General features: G+C 43.0%; 6 protein-coding genes across 6 annotated transcripts; all 6 read right to left on the reverse strand.

Annotated features, from left to right (window-relative positions):
- Window positions 1-212: 212 nt before the first annotated feature.
- Window positions 213-1,180, reverse strand: Cpr49Ab (Cuticular protein 49Ab). The gene is made up of 3 exons (XM_017147206.3): window positions 1,148-1,180; window positions 580-1,079; window positions 213-529 (listed from the first exon to the last, which is right to left on the reverse strand). The coding sequence occupies exons 1-3, from the start codon at window positions 1,163-1,165 to the stop codon at window positions 277-279; spliced, it is 771 nt and encodes a 256-aa protein (XP_017002695.2). The 5' UTR covers window positions 1,166-1,180; the 3' UTR covers window positions 213-276.
- A 1,102-nt stretch (window positions 1,181-2,282) lies between these two features.
- Window positions 2,283-3,009, reverse strand: Cpr49Aa (Cuticular protein 49Aa). Its single transcript, XM_017147258.2, has 3 exons — window positions 2,935-3,009; window positions 2,655-2,864; window positions 2,283-2,560 (listed from the first exon to the last, which is right to left on the reverse strand). The coding sequence occupies exons 1-3, from the start codon at window positions 2,944-2,946 to the stop codon at window positions 2,336-2,338; spliced, it is 447 nt and encodes a 148-aa protein (XP_017002747.2). The 5' UTR covers window positions 2,947-3,009; the 3' UTR covers window positions 2,283-2,335.
- A 1,186-nt stretch (window positions 3,010-4,195) lies between these two features.
- LOC108061182 (uncharacterized) lies at window positions 4,196-4,668 on the reverse strand. The gene has a single exon (XM_017147259.3). The coding sequence runs from the start codon at window positions 4,527-4,529 to the stop codon at window positions 4,281-4,283; it is 249 nt and encodes an 82-aa protein (XP_017002748.2). The 5' UTR covers window positions 4,530-4,668; the 3' UTR covers window positions 4,196-4,280.
- A 55-nt stretch (window positions 4,669-4,723) lies between these two features.
- Window positions 4,724-8,985, reverse strand: LOC108061180 (endoplasmic reticulum metallopeptidase 1). The gene is made up of 12 exons (XM_017147257.3): window positions 8,947-8,985; window positions 8,372-8,882; window positions 8,138-8,312; window positions 7,997-8,081; window positions 7,735-7,855; window positions 7,526-7,680; window positions 6,314-6,697; window positions 6,073-6,253; window positions 5,829-6,013; window positions 5,630-5,773; window positions 5,076-5,567; window positions 4,724-5,012 (listed from the first exon to the last, which is right to left on the reverse strand). The coding sequence occupies exons 1-12, from the start codon at window positions 8,968-8,970 to the stop codon at window positions 4,845-4,847; spliced, it is 2,625 nt and encodes an 874-aa protein (XP_017002746.2). The 5' UTR covers window positions 8,971-8,985; the 3' UTR covers window positions 4,724-4,844.
- Window positions 8,986-9,748: 763 nt separating this feature from the next.
- LOC108061179 (endoplasmic reticulum metallopeptidase 1) lies at window positions 9,749-13,274 on the reverse strand. The gene is made up of 11 exons (XM_017147256.3): window positions 12,603-13,274; window positions 12,360-12,534; window positions 12,220-12,304; window positions 11,949-12,069; window positions 11,737-11,891; window positions 11,302-11,685; window positions 11,062-11,242; window positions 10,816-11,000; window positions 10,613-10,756; window positions 10,043-10,549; window positions 9,749-9,976 (listed from the first exon to the last, which is right to left on the reverse strand). The coding sequence occupies exons 1-11, from the start codon at window positions 13,228-13,230 to the stop codon at window positions 9,809-9,811; spliced, it is 2,733 nt and encodes a 910-aa protein (XP_017002745.2). The 5' UTR covers window positions 13,231-13,274; the 3' UTR covers window positions 9,749-9,808.
- Window positions 13,275-14,274: 1,000 nt separating this feature from the next.
- LOC108061145 (endoplasmic reticulum metallopeptidase 1-like) lies at window positions 14,275-17,592 on the reverse strand. Its single transcript, XM_017147203.3, has 12 exons — window positions 17,540-17,592; window positions 16,971-17,487; window positions 16,737-16,911; window positions 16,595-16,679; window positions 16,424-16,544; window positions 16,213-16,367; window positions 15,773-16,159; window positions 15,529-15,709; window positions 15,285-15,469; window positions 15,085-15,228; window positions 14,546-15,034; window positions 14,275-14,486 (listed from the first exon to the last, which is right to left on the reverse strand). Exons 1-12 carry the CDS (start codon window positions 17,558-17,560, stop codon window positions 14,319-14,321), a joined length of 2,628 nt encoding a protein of 875 aa, XP_017002692.2. The 5' UTR covers window positions 17,561-17,592; the 3' UTR covers window positions 14,275-14,318.
- Between the last annotated feature and the right edge of the window lie 202 nt (window positions 17,593-17,794).

A 17,794-nucleotide genomic window follows, 5' to 3' on the forward strand; every position in this document is an offset into this window, starting at 1 on the left:
CTGGCACGATTAAATAAATTATAAAAATTATAAGCTTTGTGTTTTTTAATCTCAGAGGATATAAAATTGGGCATACTTTTAGGTTTTACTTGTAAAACTTTTAAGATTTTTCCAAACTCGAACAATTTTAAGACAGAAAATAAATCACTGCAATAAACATTTTATATATTGGAATTAAAAATGTAAAAATTAGAGATCCCTTAAGAAAATAATTTTAAATTTGAATGGCACAACTATTTATTCTCTTTAAACTTCAGACATTTACAGTTTCACAATTTATTTCTTTTCCTTGGCATTTGCCTCCAGGAAGGCCAACAATTTTTCCACATAGGGCGGTGGGGGTGGTGGTGTCGGCAGATGGGCGGCCACGGGAACAAAGCCATTGTCATCCGCCACATAGTCCACGCGATAGAGGATGCCATCGGGTCCAGTGTATTCGTAGAATCCCTTGGAGCGCAGGCCATCCGCCTCGGTCAGCTTTTCGATGCGTCCACTTTCCTCGCCCAGAATGCCGTTTTCCGTTTCCCAACTTAAAATAAATGGGTTAAAGAGGTGTAGTATTTGAAAAGTAATACCCACAGATAGTGATAGCCATCCACCTCCACGTCGTCCTCCTGACGGATGATGGCCCAGCCATTGCCGCCTTCGCCGGTGCCTTTTCCCTTGGGCAAATTGGCAGTGGGATCGATCACCGCAGGCGGTGGTGCAGTGGTGGGTCTTGGCGCTGGTCTGGCTGTGACTGTGGGTGCGGCCACGGGTGCTCCACCACCTCCCGCCCCAGATCCTCCGCCACCACCACCGCCTCCTCCGCCTCCTCCCCTGTTCCTATCGTTCACATAGCGACCTTGGTCTCCAGTGTAACCCGCATCGGGACGATTGTCGTGCACGTATTTATTGTCCGTGTGGACATAGCGGCCATCATTACCGCCAGTGTACCGACCATCGCCTCCACCACGATAGCGTCCATCGTTGCCACCGCGATAGCGTCCATCGGAGGCACTCGCCTGCGTGGGCGGAGGACGATAGCGCCCATCGTTCTGGGCCAAAACTGCCGCCACAAAGGCTAGAAGAAAGGCGATCTGCCAGAAATTTAAGTACTATATAGTAAGACCACCGATTAACTGGTATCCGAATCCGGGCGACCCACCGTTACGCGTATCCACATCGTCGAAGATGAGTTGCAATGAAAAGATCTAGCCGATGGATCCCAGCTTTATATCTTTCGCATGCACCCCCACAATCACGCCCACATGGAACTAGTGGCTTTCTGAGTGGTTTTCGCCGTGTCTAATTGCCACTGCTCCGACCGGTGACTGGATCAATTAAGCGTCTTGCTTTACGAGCCGATTAGTTCATAATTTGTTGGATGGCAGCTTTCCGATATGATGACTCTGCGGGAGAAGCGATTTAATGAAGATCTATTGCTTCTGCCTTGTCGAGAACCACTTTGCATGGATCTAACAGTAGTTGTTTATATTTCTTGTTGGTATCTTAAAGATATTCGGACATCTTTCGAAAATACTGCATTTTAAAAATCCACTTGACAGCTTTTACGCGAACAGCCTAAAAATAGGCAGTATAATATGAAGATTAAGAAGATTTCATTACCCCTTTAGCGCATTTTAATGTAGGAATATGGTTTAAAATGAGAAATACTCTTTAAATTAAATACATTGTAAAATGTAATGTACTTTAGTGTTATTACTTAACCACCTAGGGCCAATAAGAAGCATATGTAGGTTTGAATGAGCTATAACTTTAAACGCCTTGATTGTTTTGACACACTTCATTCAGCCCAGTCGATTGAACCTAGAACTTTGCAAATCTTATCTAGTAAAATCAGGCAGGTTTTACTATCCCCTTAATTGCCGGACAAGTACTTTCAATTAGGTATTTCCGAGCTCAAGCGCCTGGCCGATAAAATCAAAATATTCAGTACACATTTTGATTCACGCGTTTTAGGTCAATCAATTGGACCTACGAGTGCTAAAATCTTATCTAAAAGTGAGCAATTACCAACAGTTTTACAAGCAAATAAAAGAGGAAAAATACTTGAATACAAGACTTGTATTACAAGTTCGAAAAAACCAAACATTTTGTATTTTATACAAACTGTAACCAAAAAGCGGCATCTTTTGATTGGGCATTTTCCACTTGATTAAGTTTATTAATGGACTGAGTACCACCAGCCAGTATTAAATTCCCCAGCTAAATCATTGGCTAATCATTGAAAAGCTACTCAGCATTTTGTTGTTGTATGGCCAGTTTTATTGTTAATTCGTACACGTTTTGTAAATGAGTAGAACCAGGTAATTCCAGTGTGGGCGAAGACGAGTTAACCCCTTCGCTGGTTGTTGAACCCACCACCTCCGCCCGGTTGCTCTTGCGGCGGCGGTGGAGCGGTGGCCAAGTAGGCCAATGCCTTCTGGATCGCAGGCGGGATGGGTGGCGGCGTGGGCAGGTGGTCGCCCTGCGGCTGGAAGCCATTCTCGTCCGCCAGATAGGTTATCCGAATGGGAATGCCCTCGGGGGAGGTGTACGAAAAGGAGCCCTGTGCGACCTTTTCGAGCGGCAAAAGAGCAAGAGTTAATTTTGTAGCAAATAAATGCCAAGCACGATTTACTCAAAGCCCAAAACCCAAAACCCAAGCTCACCTGCCCGGCATTGTCGGTGCCCGGGTTCTTGAGATAGCCCTCCTCCTCGGCGTTGATCCCGTTGCCCGTCTCGTAGAGATACTTGTAGGAGCCATCGAAGTTGACCTCCTGCTCCTGTCGGATGATGGGAATGGGCTCTCCCTGGGGCTGGGGTCTCACTTGTGGCTTGGCCTGGGCCAAGCTGAGCAGCAGGGCTGCTACAACGAGTAGCTGAAAGTCAAGTCAAGTATCAGCAAGGAATATCTTAGGAGGTCTACATCCTCCACCTCCTCCGCCTTACTGTGTACTGCATCTTGCACTCTGTATATATCCTTTTTGATCCTCGCCTTCGATCGTCTGCACCGAGTCCGCCTCGATCCGTTACTGTGGCCAACTGAGGCGGCTCTTTGCATATTTATACCAAATCGCTTGAACTTTTGCACACAGACACTCGTGCAGCTGGGGATTTACGAGTGAGTGTCTAGCATTTTGCATTTTGAAGACCCGCCGATCGGAAGCCTCCTCGGTGGCCTATGGCTGAGCTGATGCCATCTTCCCATGGAGCGTTCATGAACCGAATCGAATCCACCCACAAGTGCACGACCCATCCGATTTGTGTTTGCCGCCGCCGCCGCCGCTGCAATTTGTCGAATGAGTTGTATACATGACAACCTGTCGATGGAACAGTGGGTATTAACTAAGACAGAACATATTTTTAATGTAAATAAGATTAAAAATTATAACTTTCCATTATAATCTTAATTTAATACTTGGCAGTATTGCTTGTGATTCTTAAATACATAATAGATTATTTTAAGCAACACTATTACATAAATTACCAAAATTGTAATAAGCCAATAAAAAATATAGTTAGTTGTTTGATAATAATTTATTTTTAATACATAACTCAGTATTTTTCTTACAAGATCGTAAAATTAATCAAAGAAAATTAAAATAATTGTCTTAAATTGGTTTTCAATATTATAGCAATATAGAAAATATCAAATGATTTTCATCTTTTATCTCGTTTTGATATCAAAAATTTCCTCGCAGATAAGTAATTATTTCTCATCACCTGAACAAAGACAACACTTTGAAACCATCACCTTTAGGCAGTGCTCACTGTGCACCTGTGCATTCATCGGGGCGTTGGTGCCTCGATCATCTCGAATCGTGTTGTACATGGCCGGCTTGGCATTCATAACTCTTCCTCGATTGCATGCGATGGACAGGGACAGCCTGCTGCATTCCTTCATCAATTTGTCAGCGCAGCTATTAGACATTTAACTCAGGTCTCCGATGATGATGATGATCGTGGAGGGGATTATGACTGCCACCTGACCATGATCATGTCTGGCCAACTGACTTGCTGGCTTAGTGGCTTACTGACTGTCCGACTGACCGACTGAAGGTGGCAAGTGCCGCTTGACCTTTGTGGCAGCTGTTTTGTGGAACAGGTCCGGCCAAAGGGGCGGTTGCCAGTTGAGCAAATGTCAGTTACCCCCGAAAGTGGAAGTAGAACTCCCCAGCTGTTAAAGAGAATTCAAGAGGCTGTGTTCGTGTTTGTTTTGATGTTTTTTATTTATTGGCTATTCAGGTGTTACGGATCGTTTCAGGTGGCGGCATCGTGGATCGGATGGGGCGGCTCTATCCGGACTTGTTCTTGTTGAACAGCAGGGACAGGAGCTGCTGCTTGAAGGGCTTCGTGGTGGTGGTGGAGGTCGTCGTCAAGGTGGGGGTGGTGTAGGTTGGGGTGGTGGTGTACGTGTATGTGGTGGTTGTGGGCGACGAGGGCGTTGTGGGCGTGGGAGTTGGCGTTGGGCTGGGCGATGGGGATGCTGCCATAGCGACGGCCACGATAGCGGAGAAGCAGATGAGGACAGCGAAGAACTTCATGTTGATTGGTGGATTTGGTGGATTACTGGAACTGCTGGAACTGTTGCTGTTGTTGCTGGAAGAGCTGCTGAACTCTGAGTGTGTCTTTCGATGGACCAGGGCTGACTATTTATACCCGTATTTTGACTGCAATCGATCTGCAGCGTAAGCCAGATAATGTTTGCACATATGGTTCCCTTTACCGTTTACCGTTTGCTCTTCCCCCCACTAATTTTCAGCCCAATGTTTGTCTAGCGGCACATTTCGAAATGCAGCATCCAATGTTTGATCCCCTTCTATTGACTTACTGTTCCTATCATCTATCTTAGAATTACATTAGAATATATGGCGCTCGTAGCTGGCGGGCCACTGCATGGAGAAGGCAAAGTCCGGAAGTGTGGCCAGGAACTCTTCGCTCAGCGCATCTCGTTTGTCATGGGGACTCACGTAATGCCCGGACACGCCCATCTCGAAGACGGGCTCATCAAAGTTGCCATTGTCCTTCTGAAAATCAATTAATAACTTAGTTAGCTTAGTTATGTGATATATATCCCCTGTAATACCCACCGAAAACTCCACGAAAAACTCAAAGGGCGTGCTATCAATCCCGTAGGTTAACATCACCTCCAGGGGAGGCCTGTAAGTGGCTGGGTTATCCAACATCCCGGGGGCAAATGTCCATCGAAGCAATCTTACGCCGTCCACGGGCTTGAAGAACAGACCCATGTTCGGAGGTCCAGTCAGTCGGAAGTCGAAACGCACCTGATAGCCGCCGGGAAGAATGGTCTTGTTAAGGAACTCCAAAACCGTAGGATAAGGCAGTTCCACGGGTTCCTCTCGTGCCAACCAATGCGCATTTTTGCGGGCAGTACAATATCGGTAGCAGGGAATTCCGCACATCAACTCCGAGTCGCAGTCCTCGCCAAGGAGAACCAAGTCGGTCAGATTCATGTGATCTCGGAGAGGCGCCTCCTTCCTGCGATCACCCAGGTGGAAATAGTAGCCAGAATCTTCGAGGCTTATGGAACCATCGTACTCGAAGAACTTGCGATGCACTTGCTGTTACAATAATAATGAAATATAAATTCCTCTAGGGGTCTTTAATTCGATTTCCCACTCACCATAAAGTCGGCACGCATCACATTCGTTTTGGCCCTATAAGGGAATCCCACATCCGAGACGGTAATCATGCAGAAAATAAACATAACCACGGCCAATCCTCCCAGCATCCAATTGGGTCGACGGAAAATGTTGACCAGGGGAGCCTAAAAAATATGATTAATTAATTTGTTTAAGGAAGTTTGTATAATCCTCTTTTACCGCAAAGGACAGAGCCAAAATTGTGCCAAAAGCACAAAGAGCAGCTATCAGTAAATCGGGATTTGTGGAGACCCCAAAGCGACCGAACATCGGAATGAGAATAAGTATGAACATGTGGAACAAATAGGCATGGTATATGAAGGGTATTATCTGGAAAACAATCAACACCAGGGACCACAAGTAGCCTGCAATAATAGATACATTTTAATCCAGAATAGTTCTTTAAATTCTGATAATAACTTACCGCGACAATGAAGACGGGTCAGCAGGTTAATAATCAAAGCAGCTACGTAGAATATTAGAGAGATCAGGAAGAGGTAGGCACTACGGTACTTAAGAGCTGTAGCCCCCAAACACAAAATGGCCAAAAGAACGCAGTTGGCATGTCCCACAATGTGCAGGTAGTAGGTATGGGGTATCTTGTTCTGCAGATAAAAATTTCTTAGAGGATCAATATAATTAAAGATTTTAAGCACATTACTCACACTTTTCTTGAAATTCAGATAGAGAGTCATTGGTAGAACGAGGCCTATTACCGAGGGGCAAATGTACAGGCCAATGACCAGCCAACTGTTGGTGAAGTAAGTCAAAGTTCTATTGCCCAGATCGTAGAATGTGGCCATGAGTAAGGGGAAAGCCAAAGCGAGCAGTACACCTGCAAGAGCCAGGAGAAATAGAAGCCCAAAGGCACCGGCATATGTGCCCAGCGTTTGCTCCGTAACCCTCGACATGCGCCACAGTGAAACACAGACCAGGAAAATGGCCCCGAAGGAGAAGGAGAGATTCAGGGCCAAGCTAGTCGACTCCTGGTAATGGACGAAAAACAGTCCAATGAAGTCGAAGAACACAGCATGTCCAGAAGCGTGAGCCTGTTGGATAATAATTAGAAAAGATTAGAAACAAGAAAGGAAGCTAGCTTCGGCAAGCCGAAGCTTATATACCCTTGCAGATCATTCTATTAATTTACAAATCACAAAAATGTTAAATTTCTTATTATTTCACATTAATTTTTCGATCGTTTCTATCACAGCTATATGATATAGTAGTTCGATTTTTTAAAAATTAAAATCGAAATTCGGAAATATTTCAAAATAGTCATATCCCAGAGTAGAAGGGAATGTAATAAAAACCAACAAAGATATAATTTTTTTCCCATTAATTTCCATTTAATTTTTCGACCGTTCCTATGGCAGCTATATGATATAGTGATCCGATTTAAAAAACAAAAAAACCGAAATTCAGAAATATATAAAAAAAAATATTCCCAAGAGTAAAAGGTAAAATTTCAAAAAACACCGGAGCTAGAATTTTTTTACGTTTTTTTTTTTGATCCTTCCTATGGGAGCTATAAGATATAGTTGTCCGATCCGGTTGGTTCCGACATATATACTACCTGCAATAGAAATACGACTTTTACGAAAGTTTCATCCCGATAGCTTTAAAACTGAGAGACTAGTTTGCGTAGAAACGGACGGACAGACGGACAGACGGACAGACGGACAGACGGACAGACGGACGGACAGACGGACAGACGGACATGGCTAGATCGACTCGTCTTGTGATGCTGATCAAGAATATATATACTTTATGGGGTCGGAAATGTCTCCTTCACTGCGTTGCAAACTTCTGACTGAAATCATAATACCCTCTGCAAGGGTATAAATATGGAAAAATTTAATTCCCTAGAGAAAACCCACCTCAGTGTCATACATTTCCTCAGCATTCGAAATACTCCAAACCAGGGCCAACAAATTATCGCCAGAATTCTGCAGGGAATCGCGGCTTATCACCGTGTATCGATCGAATTTCGTGTGATAGACGAAACCATTGTAGACCCCAGCCATGTCCAAACCTGGAAAACCATATCTTATAACTCCAGTTCAAGGGGTAAATGGGAACTCCTCACCTGGCACCACTCCAAAGTCCCGAAAGACCCGAAAATCGGTATCCGACGGTATGATGCCAGCCTCGAACATCTCCTCCGCCGTCGTGGTGGCGAATGGGTGTGGGGCACTGTTTCTGTAATGCTAAGATAAGGCCAACGATTAGATTAATTGATCAGCAGCCAGACGGGTGATATCGTCCATATCGGAAGTGCGATCATGGTATGAAATTTATACCATTAATCACCGAATGCGTTGCAGACTTTCAGGGGATTTTTAACTTACTTCCATTAGCCAGGGATGATTGGGACCGCCCTGAAATAGCAGATCGCGTCCACCAGCACCGGCAGAATCCAGATTGAGAAGGGCCCTGTTATAAGATAAGATTAGAAGATCTTTGAAGATTAGCAAAAGAGATAAACTCACTTGCAGTTGGCAGCCCATCGGTGTTGAGTGATAAAACCATGGGAACCCTGCATTGGCTGCTCTTCAGCACCATTAAAAAGGAATATAATGGGGTGAAGAAATGGATCCCCTGAAATGGCCACCAGTCGTAGCACCTCCAACATTACAACAACCATGGCAGCATCATCACCGGCACCTAAAGATTGAAATTTCTTTTTTAAAATTACCTATAATTAATAACTAAAGGTGACCTACCTGGTGACCCCGGCTTCGTGTCATAGTGACTATTGACCAGAAGGTAAGAAGTGCTGTTCGAACTCCTCGTACTCAGTCTAACAATCACATTCTGCACGCCCTGATAGTGATTTGTAAGGCCTTTGATCAAATAAGAACCGGATGCCCGTTGCACTTCCACTTCCATATCGTAGACATCGTCACGCAATACCTGGCGAACTTTTTCTATTTCCTCGAGCAGCAAATTAACAACGGTGACTTCATTGTTAACATCGCCCACCACTCGCGGTCCCATTTGACTGATTTTCAGCAGTATTTCCTGAGCTCTCTCGGCCACAAATTGTCCCGGCTTGTCCGCCTCCTCTGAGATCCTGATGCCCGTGGGCAGAGCTTGGAAGAGTGGGTAGATGACGGCAAAGAAGAGCCCCACCCAGAAGAGCAGATAGGTGGGGGCAAAGTACCAGGAATACTGCTTGCATCGCACTTTACCCTCGTCGACCTCGATGATCAGGTTCTCGGACCCCAAAAGTGTCTAGGATGAGAAGAGAATTTCACAAATTATCTTCCAACTTTGGCAGGGCTAATGAGTCACACACCTTGCCGTTCTTTGTAGCGCCCATTTTTTTCGACTTCCCAGAGATTCGAGAACCGGCCAAGCAAGAGCACCTACTACGACTCTCGACGCACGACTAACCTGCCGGACATCTCCATCCTCAATTTAAAACTGTGGTTCGACTTTATGATGCGATATGGTTGATATCTTCAGCATAGTATAAAGATATTCGATATTTATGGCATTATAGCGCGTGTTATTCACGCTTTCCTATCAGCATACGTACATACTGTTGTGTCGTCTATGCCATCGATAAATTCCAAACCCAGCGATCTTTTGCGGCCCTCGAGGGGCCAACGACGTGATTACCCAAACCAAAATCATTACCCCTGACTTTGCCCCATATCGTAATCGCACATTTTGGCTATGGCGGATTTATGTATTTATTGTGTCGCATCTGGTTGGCAGTGCCCGAAAGTCAAGGCTGTAATTCCCACCCATTTCGACCAGTTTAAAAGGGAAAATAAACTTGAAAAATACCCTTAAACTAGAACAGTCTGGAAGATAATTGGAAAATTTGGAGTCCACCAATTGGAAGAAATTTGATTACTCATGTCAATATCATAAAGGATGACATGTTATTTTCTTGTTTCCTAATGATACTAATTAGTAACAGTGGATTTATGTATTTATCACATCTAATTGAAGGTAAACTTTGATCAATGATCATTTAAGAGTTTTTATGACATTCTTGCAATCACTTTATCAACACGATCATCAAAAAAGTAGCGAAAAGAAGTCAGTTTTTAGTGATCAGGAAACAGAGAACAAAGAAAAACAGAGCCTTATTGATTTAAACTTTTTATTTTGAAGCAATTCTTAAGACTATTTAAAATTGAACAATATTAAAAGATATATCGTTCGTAGGAACTTGGCCACTCCATGGGATGGGCAAAGTCTGGTAAATCCTCGATGAATTTCTGAGTTGCCGCATCGCGTTTACTTAGATGGCTCATGTAGTGCCCAGAGATACCCAGCTCTAATAAAGGACCGTCAAAGTTACCATCATCCTTCTGTGGAATATAAATAAAAGTTCACATTCAATGAGGTGTCGTTTAAAGAATAGTTTAGCTACCCACCGTCATATCTAAAGAGAACTCGACAGGCGAGTTGTCGCTGCCGTAGCCAAAGAAAATATGATATGGGGGCTTATAAACCGAGGGGTTGTCCAGCATTCCTTGGAGGAATGACCAGCTCAGCATCTTCACACCGTTCAAGGGTTGAATAAAGAAACTCATTCTTGGTGGACCATCCGAAACGATGAAGTGATACCGAACACTCGGGGCAGTCACAGTTCCCAAAACAGTCTTGTTTTGAAGCCGCAATATCGGAGTTCCAGGCAAATCTACGGGTTCCTCTCGTGGTAACCACCGTGCATCTTTCACAGCCAAACACCAACGATGATTGAAGCACGGCATCCCACAATACATCTCAGTTTTACATTGCTCGTCGAGGCGAGTGAGTCCAGTGAGGTTAATCTTGTCCACCAGAGGAGCCTCAAATCGTCTGTCCTGCAAGTCAAAGTAGTAGCCACTGTCCTCCAAACTAATAGAGCCATCGTACTCGTAGAACTTGCGATGTACTTCCTACAAATCCATTATGGAATACTATTAAAAAAGGCCTTTTATCTTGTCTTACCCATTACTAACCAAAAAGTGTAGACGCATCACATTTGTTTCGGCGCGATAGGGGAAGCCCACCTCTGATACTGAGATCATACAGAAAATAAACATTACTAATGCGAGGCCACCCACCATGCACTTGGGTCGTCGGAAGAGGTTCAATAGAGGAGCCTGAATAAAAAACTCTATCAATTAATAGCTCCTTCTTTAAAAGAAATGGATAAACATACCAAGAACACCATTGCCAAGATAGAACCCAGTGCACACTCCAAAGAGATCAATAGATCGGGGTTAGCCTCCATGCCCTTGCGACTCGTCATCGGAATAGTGATGACCAGGAGGGCGTGGAACAAATAGGTGAAGTACAGATATGGGAGCACTTGGCAAACACCTAGAACCCAAGCCCAGAGATAACCTAAATACGTCGACGAGAATGTCTCATTAAAATCTCTTTATAATCTCATCTCTGGCCTTACCTTTATCATGAAGTCTACTAGCCAGGTTGATGATCAAAGCTCCCAAGTAGAAGAACACACACATCATAAAGAGATATGCCGTGCGAATGCCAACAGCCGTGAGTAAAATGCAAAGCACTGCCATTAGAACACAGTACGCATGTCCGACAATCTGTAGATGGTAGGTGTGCGGTATCTTCTCCTAAGTAGATAGAACAAAGTGAATTTATATTTAAAATAGAAAAGGTTCTTTAGACTTACACTGGGACGCAGAGACAGGTAGAGAGTTGCGGGTAATACTAGGCCAATAACTGAAGGGCAGATGAAGAGACCTATGACCAACCAACTGTTGCTGAAGTAGGTCATTGTGCGATCGCCCGCATCGTAGAACACAGACATCAACAATGGAAAGCCGAGGGCCAGCAAAAAGCCCAAAAGTGCCAGGAGGAACTGCATCCCAAAGGCGCGGGCATAGGTTCCCACTCTCTGATCCGTAACCCTAGCCATGCGCCACAAGGAGAGGCAAATAACCAGGATGGCTCCCAGGGAGAAGGATATGTTTAAAGCCGTGCCCGTGGACTCGGTGTAGTAAACGAAGAAAAGTCCCAGATAGTCAAAGAAAACCGAATGTCCCTCGGAATGAGCCTAGTAAAAGAGAGTTTTGTATGTAAAATAAGGGCTATACCAATAACTTACCTCTGTATCATACATTTCCTCGGCATTAGATATACTGCGAACCAGAGAAAACACATTATCGCCAGTGTTTTGCAGCGCACGTCGGGATATAACTTTCAGGCGATCGAACTTGGTGTGGTAGACAAAGCCATTATAGCAACCAGCCATGTCCAGGCCTTAATCAACATAGGTAAATAAGATATAGAAATACCATACGATTTTGAAGAACCCACCTGGCACCGGTCCAAAGTCTCGGAAGATTCGGAAATCCGTATCGGAGGGTATCAAATCAGCCTGGAAAATCTCCTCAGCCATTGTCGTCGCAAACGGATGCTTGGCACTCTTTTTGTATTGCTAAAGTGCAAAAAAACGATTTTTATTGGATATATCGAAACGTAAACGCAGCTGATTAGATAAGCAGTGTGGCAGTAAAAGTACATTTTTAAAGTTTTACGAGCCGGCTATTAAGATAAAACTCAAGTGGAATGCGCGATTTTGACTTGCCTTCATTAGCCAGGGATGGTTGGGACCCCCCTGGAAGAGAATTTCACGACCGCCAGCACCTGCGGAATCCAAATTGACTAACGCTCTGATTTGGGAAATCAATATTATAAGTTGCCATGCAAGATATACAATCCACCTACTTGCAGTTGGCTGACCAACGGTGATTAGATATAAACGAATGAGATCCATGGAAGGGCTGCTCCTCGGCGCCATTAAACAGGAACACAATGGGATGCAGGAAGGGCTCCTCGGATGTAGCCATTAGACGCAGTGTCTCCAGCATGGTCACCACCATGACCTCAGCATCGCCAGTTCCTGCAGAGAAAATATAAGATTTACTTCAGATCTTGGATCATCAGAATCTATCATGTAGAATCACTTACCCACACTACTAGGCTTCGAGTCGTAATGACTGTTAACCAAAAGGTAAGAGGAGCTATTCGAACTCTTGGAGCTCAGCTTGACCACCACGTTTTGGATGCCCTGGTACATGTTTATCATTTGCCAGTGCAGAAAGGCTCCACTGGATCGCTGTACATCCACCTCCATTTCATAAAGATCGTCGCGCATCTCCTCACGAACCTTGGATATTTCGTTGAGGAGGAACTCAACCATAAGAACCTCTGTCACATAATCGCCAGCTATCTTGGGACCCATGAGATCCAGCTGAACCAGTATACTTTCAGCACGCTGGGCCACAAAGGTTCCCGGTGAGTTGGACTCCTCCTCGATCGTCACTCCAGTTGGCAGGTAATTGAAGAGGGGATAGCACACAGCGAAGAACAGTCCGACCCAGAAGAGCAAGTACGCAGGAGCGTAGTACCATTCCAGCTGTTTTGGCGAGCTTTTCTTCTCCCTTATATCGATTAGAGTCTCGTTGCTGCAACCCTCCTCGGGGTCTATCCTCTCGGTAACCAATTGCAATGTGTCCTTTTCATTCCCATTTCCATTAGGTGACTCTACTTTTTCCGATAGCCTATCCTCTTCGAAACCTCCATTGTGTTTTTCCATAACGTCAGTTCGTGGATATTATCAGCATCAAATCACAACGAAGTACCGCGTGCGACTGAGCAAACCACTGCCAAGTTTATCAGATTTAAACCTTTTTAAGGCTGGTCGGGGATTGATATCCACCTTGCAGTCCACAAGACCCAGTATATTTATGGTGCTTATATAAGTTTTATTCTAGAGTCAAAGTCTTCGGCAATCTTCATAAAGTGATTTAATTTTATATCTCGGCATCTGGATAGTGCCCCTTTGATGAGTTTAAAGAAAATCGGCGGGCCTCAGTTATACCCGAATTCGGTTAAAATTAATATTGATGTTCTTAAGAACTAATATTATATTAAGACCTTGTTATATTTATATATTTATACAGTAGTGGCAAGGAAATAATAAAACAATAGCGCTGATTAATTTTTTATGCACAACAATATTATTTCTACGCAAATTGAGCGCTAAGAAGATCCTATCTTGAAAATTAAACAGAACTTCTTAACTAACTGAATATTTTAAATTTAAAATGTATAAACTTCCCATATTTAGTCAAAAAAGTATTTTTAACATTTGATCTAAGTTTAAATTGTAATCTAATGAGAGAGTTACACATAATTCCCTTCAGGTGAAATTCTTATGTACATCAATAAAAAATACCACTCAAAACCACCCCGAGGAGATTTCTGTAAAACTGACAATAGATAGATTTAATTTTAAGAATATTTCTTTGCCTGAAAATCCGATGCCTAACGATTAAAAGCAAAATATTATCGATATTTTTGTGCCATCCCAATCTATTTCTATTGAGAAAAAAATTATCAAGGGACCATGAATTGAAATTTTATTGCTGTATAAAGATAGCAAAAAGGCGCCATAAATTTTGCATCGATTTTATAAAACCTAAATCAAATGCGATAAAAAGATAACATCTTGATAAGATACATAATCAGTATAAGTTTTGGGAGTCCCTAAGAACGTAAAGGCCGTTCTCTTCGGGCAGGTAATGGACGAAGATATTTCACTTCGTATAGACAATATGCCAAAAAATCTGCTGTAATACGTAGACCATTTTAATAAACTTTTTGTGTAGAGCTACAAATGATCTAAAATATGTATCCCTTAAAAATCGACGGCCATTCCATTGCATGAACATAGTTGGGTAAATCCGCCAAAAATTGCTCGGTTCCTTCATCCCTTTTATAATCGTAACTGACAAAGTGTCCAACGACTCCGAGTTCCATTATAGGAACACTAAAGTCCCCGTCAGATTTCTGCAATATGATCAAGTTTAAATAGATCTTAAGAATTATTGTAGAAATGACCAACTCACCGTTAATTCGACATAGAACTTCAAAGGACTGTCGTCCTTTCCATATGAAAAGAAGATAAAATAGGGTGGTTTGTATGTATCCGGGTCATCCAATATTTTGTTCTCAAAGGACCAGTCCGTAACCTCAGCTACTCCCACTGGTTGAATGAATATATTCATGTGGGGAGGGCCAGCAAGTTTGAATTCAAATCGAATGGTATCGCCTGTATCCAAGATCGTCTTTTCCAATAAATCCAAGGTTATCTCCCCGGGATTAGCAACATCGCGAGGCAACCAACCAGCATTCCTCCGCCCGCCACAAAAGTAGAAACAGGGAGCTCCGCACATCACATACTTATCGCAGTCCGGCTCCATGGAGATCAATCCTGTCAGATTAACACCGGAGTCCTCCAGCGGAGTTAAGCCGCGTCTATCCTGATATATGAAATAGTATCCAGAATCACTGTGACTCACCGTGCCATCGTAGTCGTAGAAGATGCGATTAGTTTGCTATGAAAGAGTCAGTTATCTTGGGATCTTACTGAAGCTGAATGACCTACCATAAAAGTAACTCGCATCACATTGGTTTCGGGACGATAGGGAAAGCCCACCTCTGAAACAGCGATCATGCAGAAAATAAATGTTACAACTCCCAGTCCGAGAAGAATGAGCTTTGGCCAGCGGAAGACGTTTATAAATTGGGCCTAGAGTATAGTGTTCAGAAAGTACATAAATCGAAAATGTAAATACTGTAACTTACAACAAATCCCAGGGCAAAATAGGTGCAACAACCACACAACAACGCTATTATTAGATCCGGATTCGAACCAATTCCATTTCTTCCCGTTATCGGAAAGAATACTACGAGCACCATATAAAACAGATAGCAAAAGTAGCAGAATGGTAGGATCTGAAGTAATATCACAATCACGGACCAATAGTAGCCTAGAATAAATGTTACAGTTAAGAATAGTTATTTATTTAATGATTTGATGATCTCTCACCGCGATCATGCAATGTGCTCAGTAGGTTTATCAGAAGAGCACCTCCATAGAAGATCAACGAAATGAGGCAGAGATACTGAGATCTAATACCAACAGCAGTTAAAATAAAAATTAGCAGGGCCAAAAATAAAAAGTGGGCATGTAAACTCATCTGGATGAGGTAAGCATGGCTCAGTTTATCCTGAAATTGATTTAAGGTCTTGTAGTTAGGATTATATCTAGTTAGTTGAGTGGGTAGCATTACATTGGGCTTCAAAGTAAAGTATAGAGTCAATGGAAGTACTAATCCGATGATTGCGGGAAATACGTAGAGACCAAAGACCAACCAATTGCTAGTAAAGTAAGTTAGCGAACGATCTCCAGCATCGAAAAGAACAGCCATCAGAAGAGGCAGACAAATGCACAGTAGAGCTCCTAGCACGTGCAATCCCAAGATAATCAGGAACCAAATCAAAATCTGAGAAAGAGTGACCTCCTTCGACTGACGCGACATTCTCCACAGGGAACAACCGACCAAAATCAGACTGAAGACTCCAATGCAACAGTTCAGAATAATTCCAGTGCTTTCCGTGTAGTAAACAAAGAACAGACCGAGGAAGTCAAAAAACACTGCATGACTATTATCAGTTTCCTAAAAATAATAATTTTCTTATTAGTAGAAAAAATATTTTATAAAATTAATACCTCTGTCTTATATAATTCACTGGCATTTGCATATGCCCTCGCAAGGGCAAGAATATTGTTACCAGTATTCTGTATAGATCGTCCTGGAATCACTTTAAAGGTGTCGAAGGCTGTGTGGTACACATATCCATTATTAGCCTGGGCAATGTCCAATCCTATTAGTACATCAAATATGTTAAATATTTCTTATATCACAGCTTTCATAGCTAACCAGGCACATTTCCATAATCGCGAAAAATTCGAAAGTCCGTATCAGAGGGTATAATTCCAGCCTGCCAGGTTTCCTCGGCTAATGTAGTAGCAAAAGGGTGTTTCGCATATTGTCTATAGTACTAAAAAACAATTTTAATTAGTATTACATTTAACTAAGAATTTTTCTTACCTTCATCAGCCAAGGAGTATTGGGACTACTCTGAAATAGAAGATCGCGTCCTCCACTGCCACCCGACTCCAGGTTTATAAGAGCTCTATAATTAAAAACTAAAATTGAGAATATGTTCAATGTTACCAGAAATCAGACGTACTTGCAATTCGGTGCCCATTTGTGTTGCGTAATAAAGCCATGCGCACCCTGAAGGGCGTTTTCCTCGGCTCCGTTGAACAGAAATATTATACCATTTTCAAATGGGGTTTCTGATGTTGCCATTTGACGTAAGACTTCCAACATTACCACAACCATGGTGCCATCATCCCCAGATCCTTATTAAATCCCGTACTAAGTCTCAATACTTTGGATTAATTGAATTAATAACACCCACCTGGACTGCCTGGCTTTGAGTCGAAATGGCTGTTGATCAGCAGGTAAGAATCCCTCTGGGAATTCCTTGCACTAAGTTTGACTATAACATTTTGAACACCTTGGTACATGTTTAGCATAGAGCCAAGCAAAAAGCCACCAGTCGGTAACTGGACGTCAACTTCGAGCTCATAAAGATCGTTGCGTAATTCCTTTCTAATCTTTTCCACTTCGTCTAAAAGAAAGGCAACCGTTTCCACCTCATTCGCCTGGCTGCCCACAACTTTGGGTCCAATACGTTCAAAGTCAATCAGCTGTCTTTCTGCCCGTTCCGCCACAAATTCTCCCAACTTCACTGGTTCCTCTGCGATGGTTATCCTCTCTGGAAGTCTGTTGAACAGCGGGATCACAATGGCAAAGAAAAGAGCCAACCAGAGGAGCAGAAAGGAGGGAGCATAGTACCAAGATAATCTCCGCCTGCTTTCAGGTTGTCCTTTCAGCGATGAAGACTCCACGGCTTCTTCGTCGAAAACCATTTCCTTTAAAAAAGCTTTTCAATGGGGTTTTCTATACCCTAAAGCTCACACTCACTTTATCAATCTTCTCTTCCATGATAATATCATTAAGAAGTCGAACTGCTTCGATTGAAATCTAATGAGAAACTAAACTTTTGTTCTTCGAAAGCATAGCCTCAAAGCTTCCCACCATTATTATGGACCATAAAGATAACGTCGGTTGGCTTTTCTTCAAGAAGAGAAATATTCGCTTATCATGCTATGTTTTTTCAACCCCACGTACAGGAAATTTAATGGATACTTATTGCCGTAAAACTTGGGTTTTTCCCAA

Source organism: Drosophila takahashii, chromosome 2R (assembly GCF_030179915.1).
Source record: "Drosophila takahashii strain IR98-3 E-12201 chromosome 2R, DtakHiC1v2, whole genome shotgun sequence".
NCBI classification, from domain to species: domain Eukaryota; kingdom Metazoa; phylum Arthropoda; class Insecta; order Diptera; family Drosophilidae; genus Drosophila; species Drosophila takahashii.

What these genes read in the sequence shown, in the direction of transcription:
- Cpr49Ab (XM_017147206.3), bottom strand. An exon ending in GTGGATGGCTATCACTATCT is followed by an intron (nt 530 to 579) that starts GTGGGTATTACT and finishes ATTTATTTTAAG; the next exon opens with TTGGGAAACGGAAAACGGCA.
- LOC108061180 (XM_017147257.3), bottom strand. Translation starts at nt 8,970, where the DNA reads ATGGGCGCTACAAAGAACGGCAAG. An exon ending in CACGAAGCCGGGGTCACCAG is followed by an intron (nt 8,313 to 8,371) that starts GTAGGTCACCTT and finishes TTCAATCTTTAG; the next exon opens with GTGCCGGTGATGATGCTGCC. An exon ending in AGTTTTTCGTGGAGTTTTCG is followed by an intron (nt 5,013 to 5,075) that starts GTGGGTATTACA and finishes ATTGATTTTCAG; the next exon opens with AAGGACAATGGCAACTTTGA.
- Cpr49Aa (XM_017147258.2), bottom strand. An exon ending in GCACCGACAATGCCGGGCAG is followed by an intron (nt 2,561 to 2,654) that starts GTGAGCTTGGGT and finishes CCGCTCGAAAAG; the next exon opens with GTCGCACAGGGCTCCTTTTC.
- LOC108061179 (XM_017147256.3), bottom strand. Translation starts at nt 13,230, where the DNA reads ATGGAAAAACACAATGGAGGTTTCGAAGAGGATAGGCTATCGGAAAAA. An exon ending in CGTTGGTCAGCCAACTGCAA is followed by an intron (nt 12,305 to 12,359) that starts GTAGGTGGATTG and finishes TTCCCAAATCAG; the next exon opens with AGCGTTAGTCAATTTGGATT. An exon ending in AGACTTTGGACCGGTGCCAG is followed by an intron (nt 11,892 to 11,948) that starts GTGGGTTCTTCA and finishes ATGTTGATTAAG; the next exon opens with GCCTGGACATGGCTGGTTGC.
- LOC108061182 (XM_017147259.3), bottom strand. Translation starts at nt 4,529, where the DNA reads ATGAAGTTCTTCGCTGTCCTCATCTGCTTCTCCGCTATCGTGGCCGTC.
- LOC108061145 (XM_017147203.3), bottom strand. Translation starts at nt 17,560, where the DNA reads ATGGAAGAGAAGATTGATAAA. An exon ending in ATACTCCTTGGCTGATGAAG is followed by an intron (nt 16,545 to 16,594) that starts GTAAGAAAAATT and finishes ATTGTTTTTTAG; the next exon opens with TACTATAGACAATATGCGAA. An exon ending in GTGAATTATATAAGACAGAG is followed by an intron (nt 16,160 to 16,212) that starts GTATTAATTTTA and finishes TATTATTTTTAG; the next exon opens with GAAACTGATAATAGTCATGC.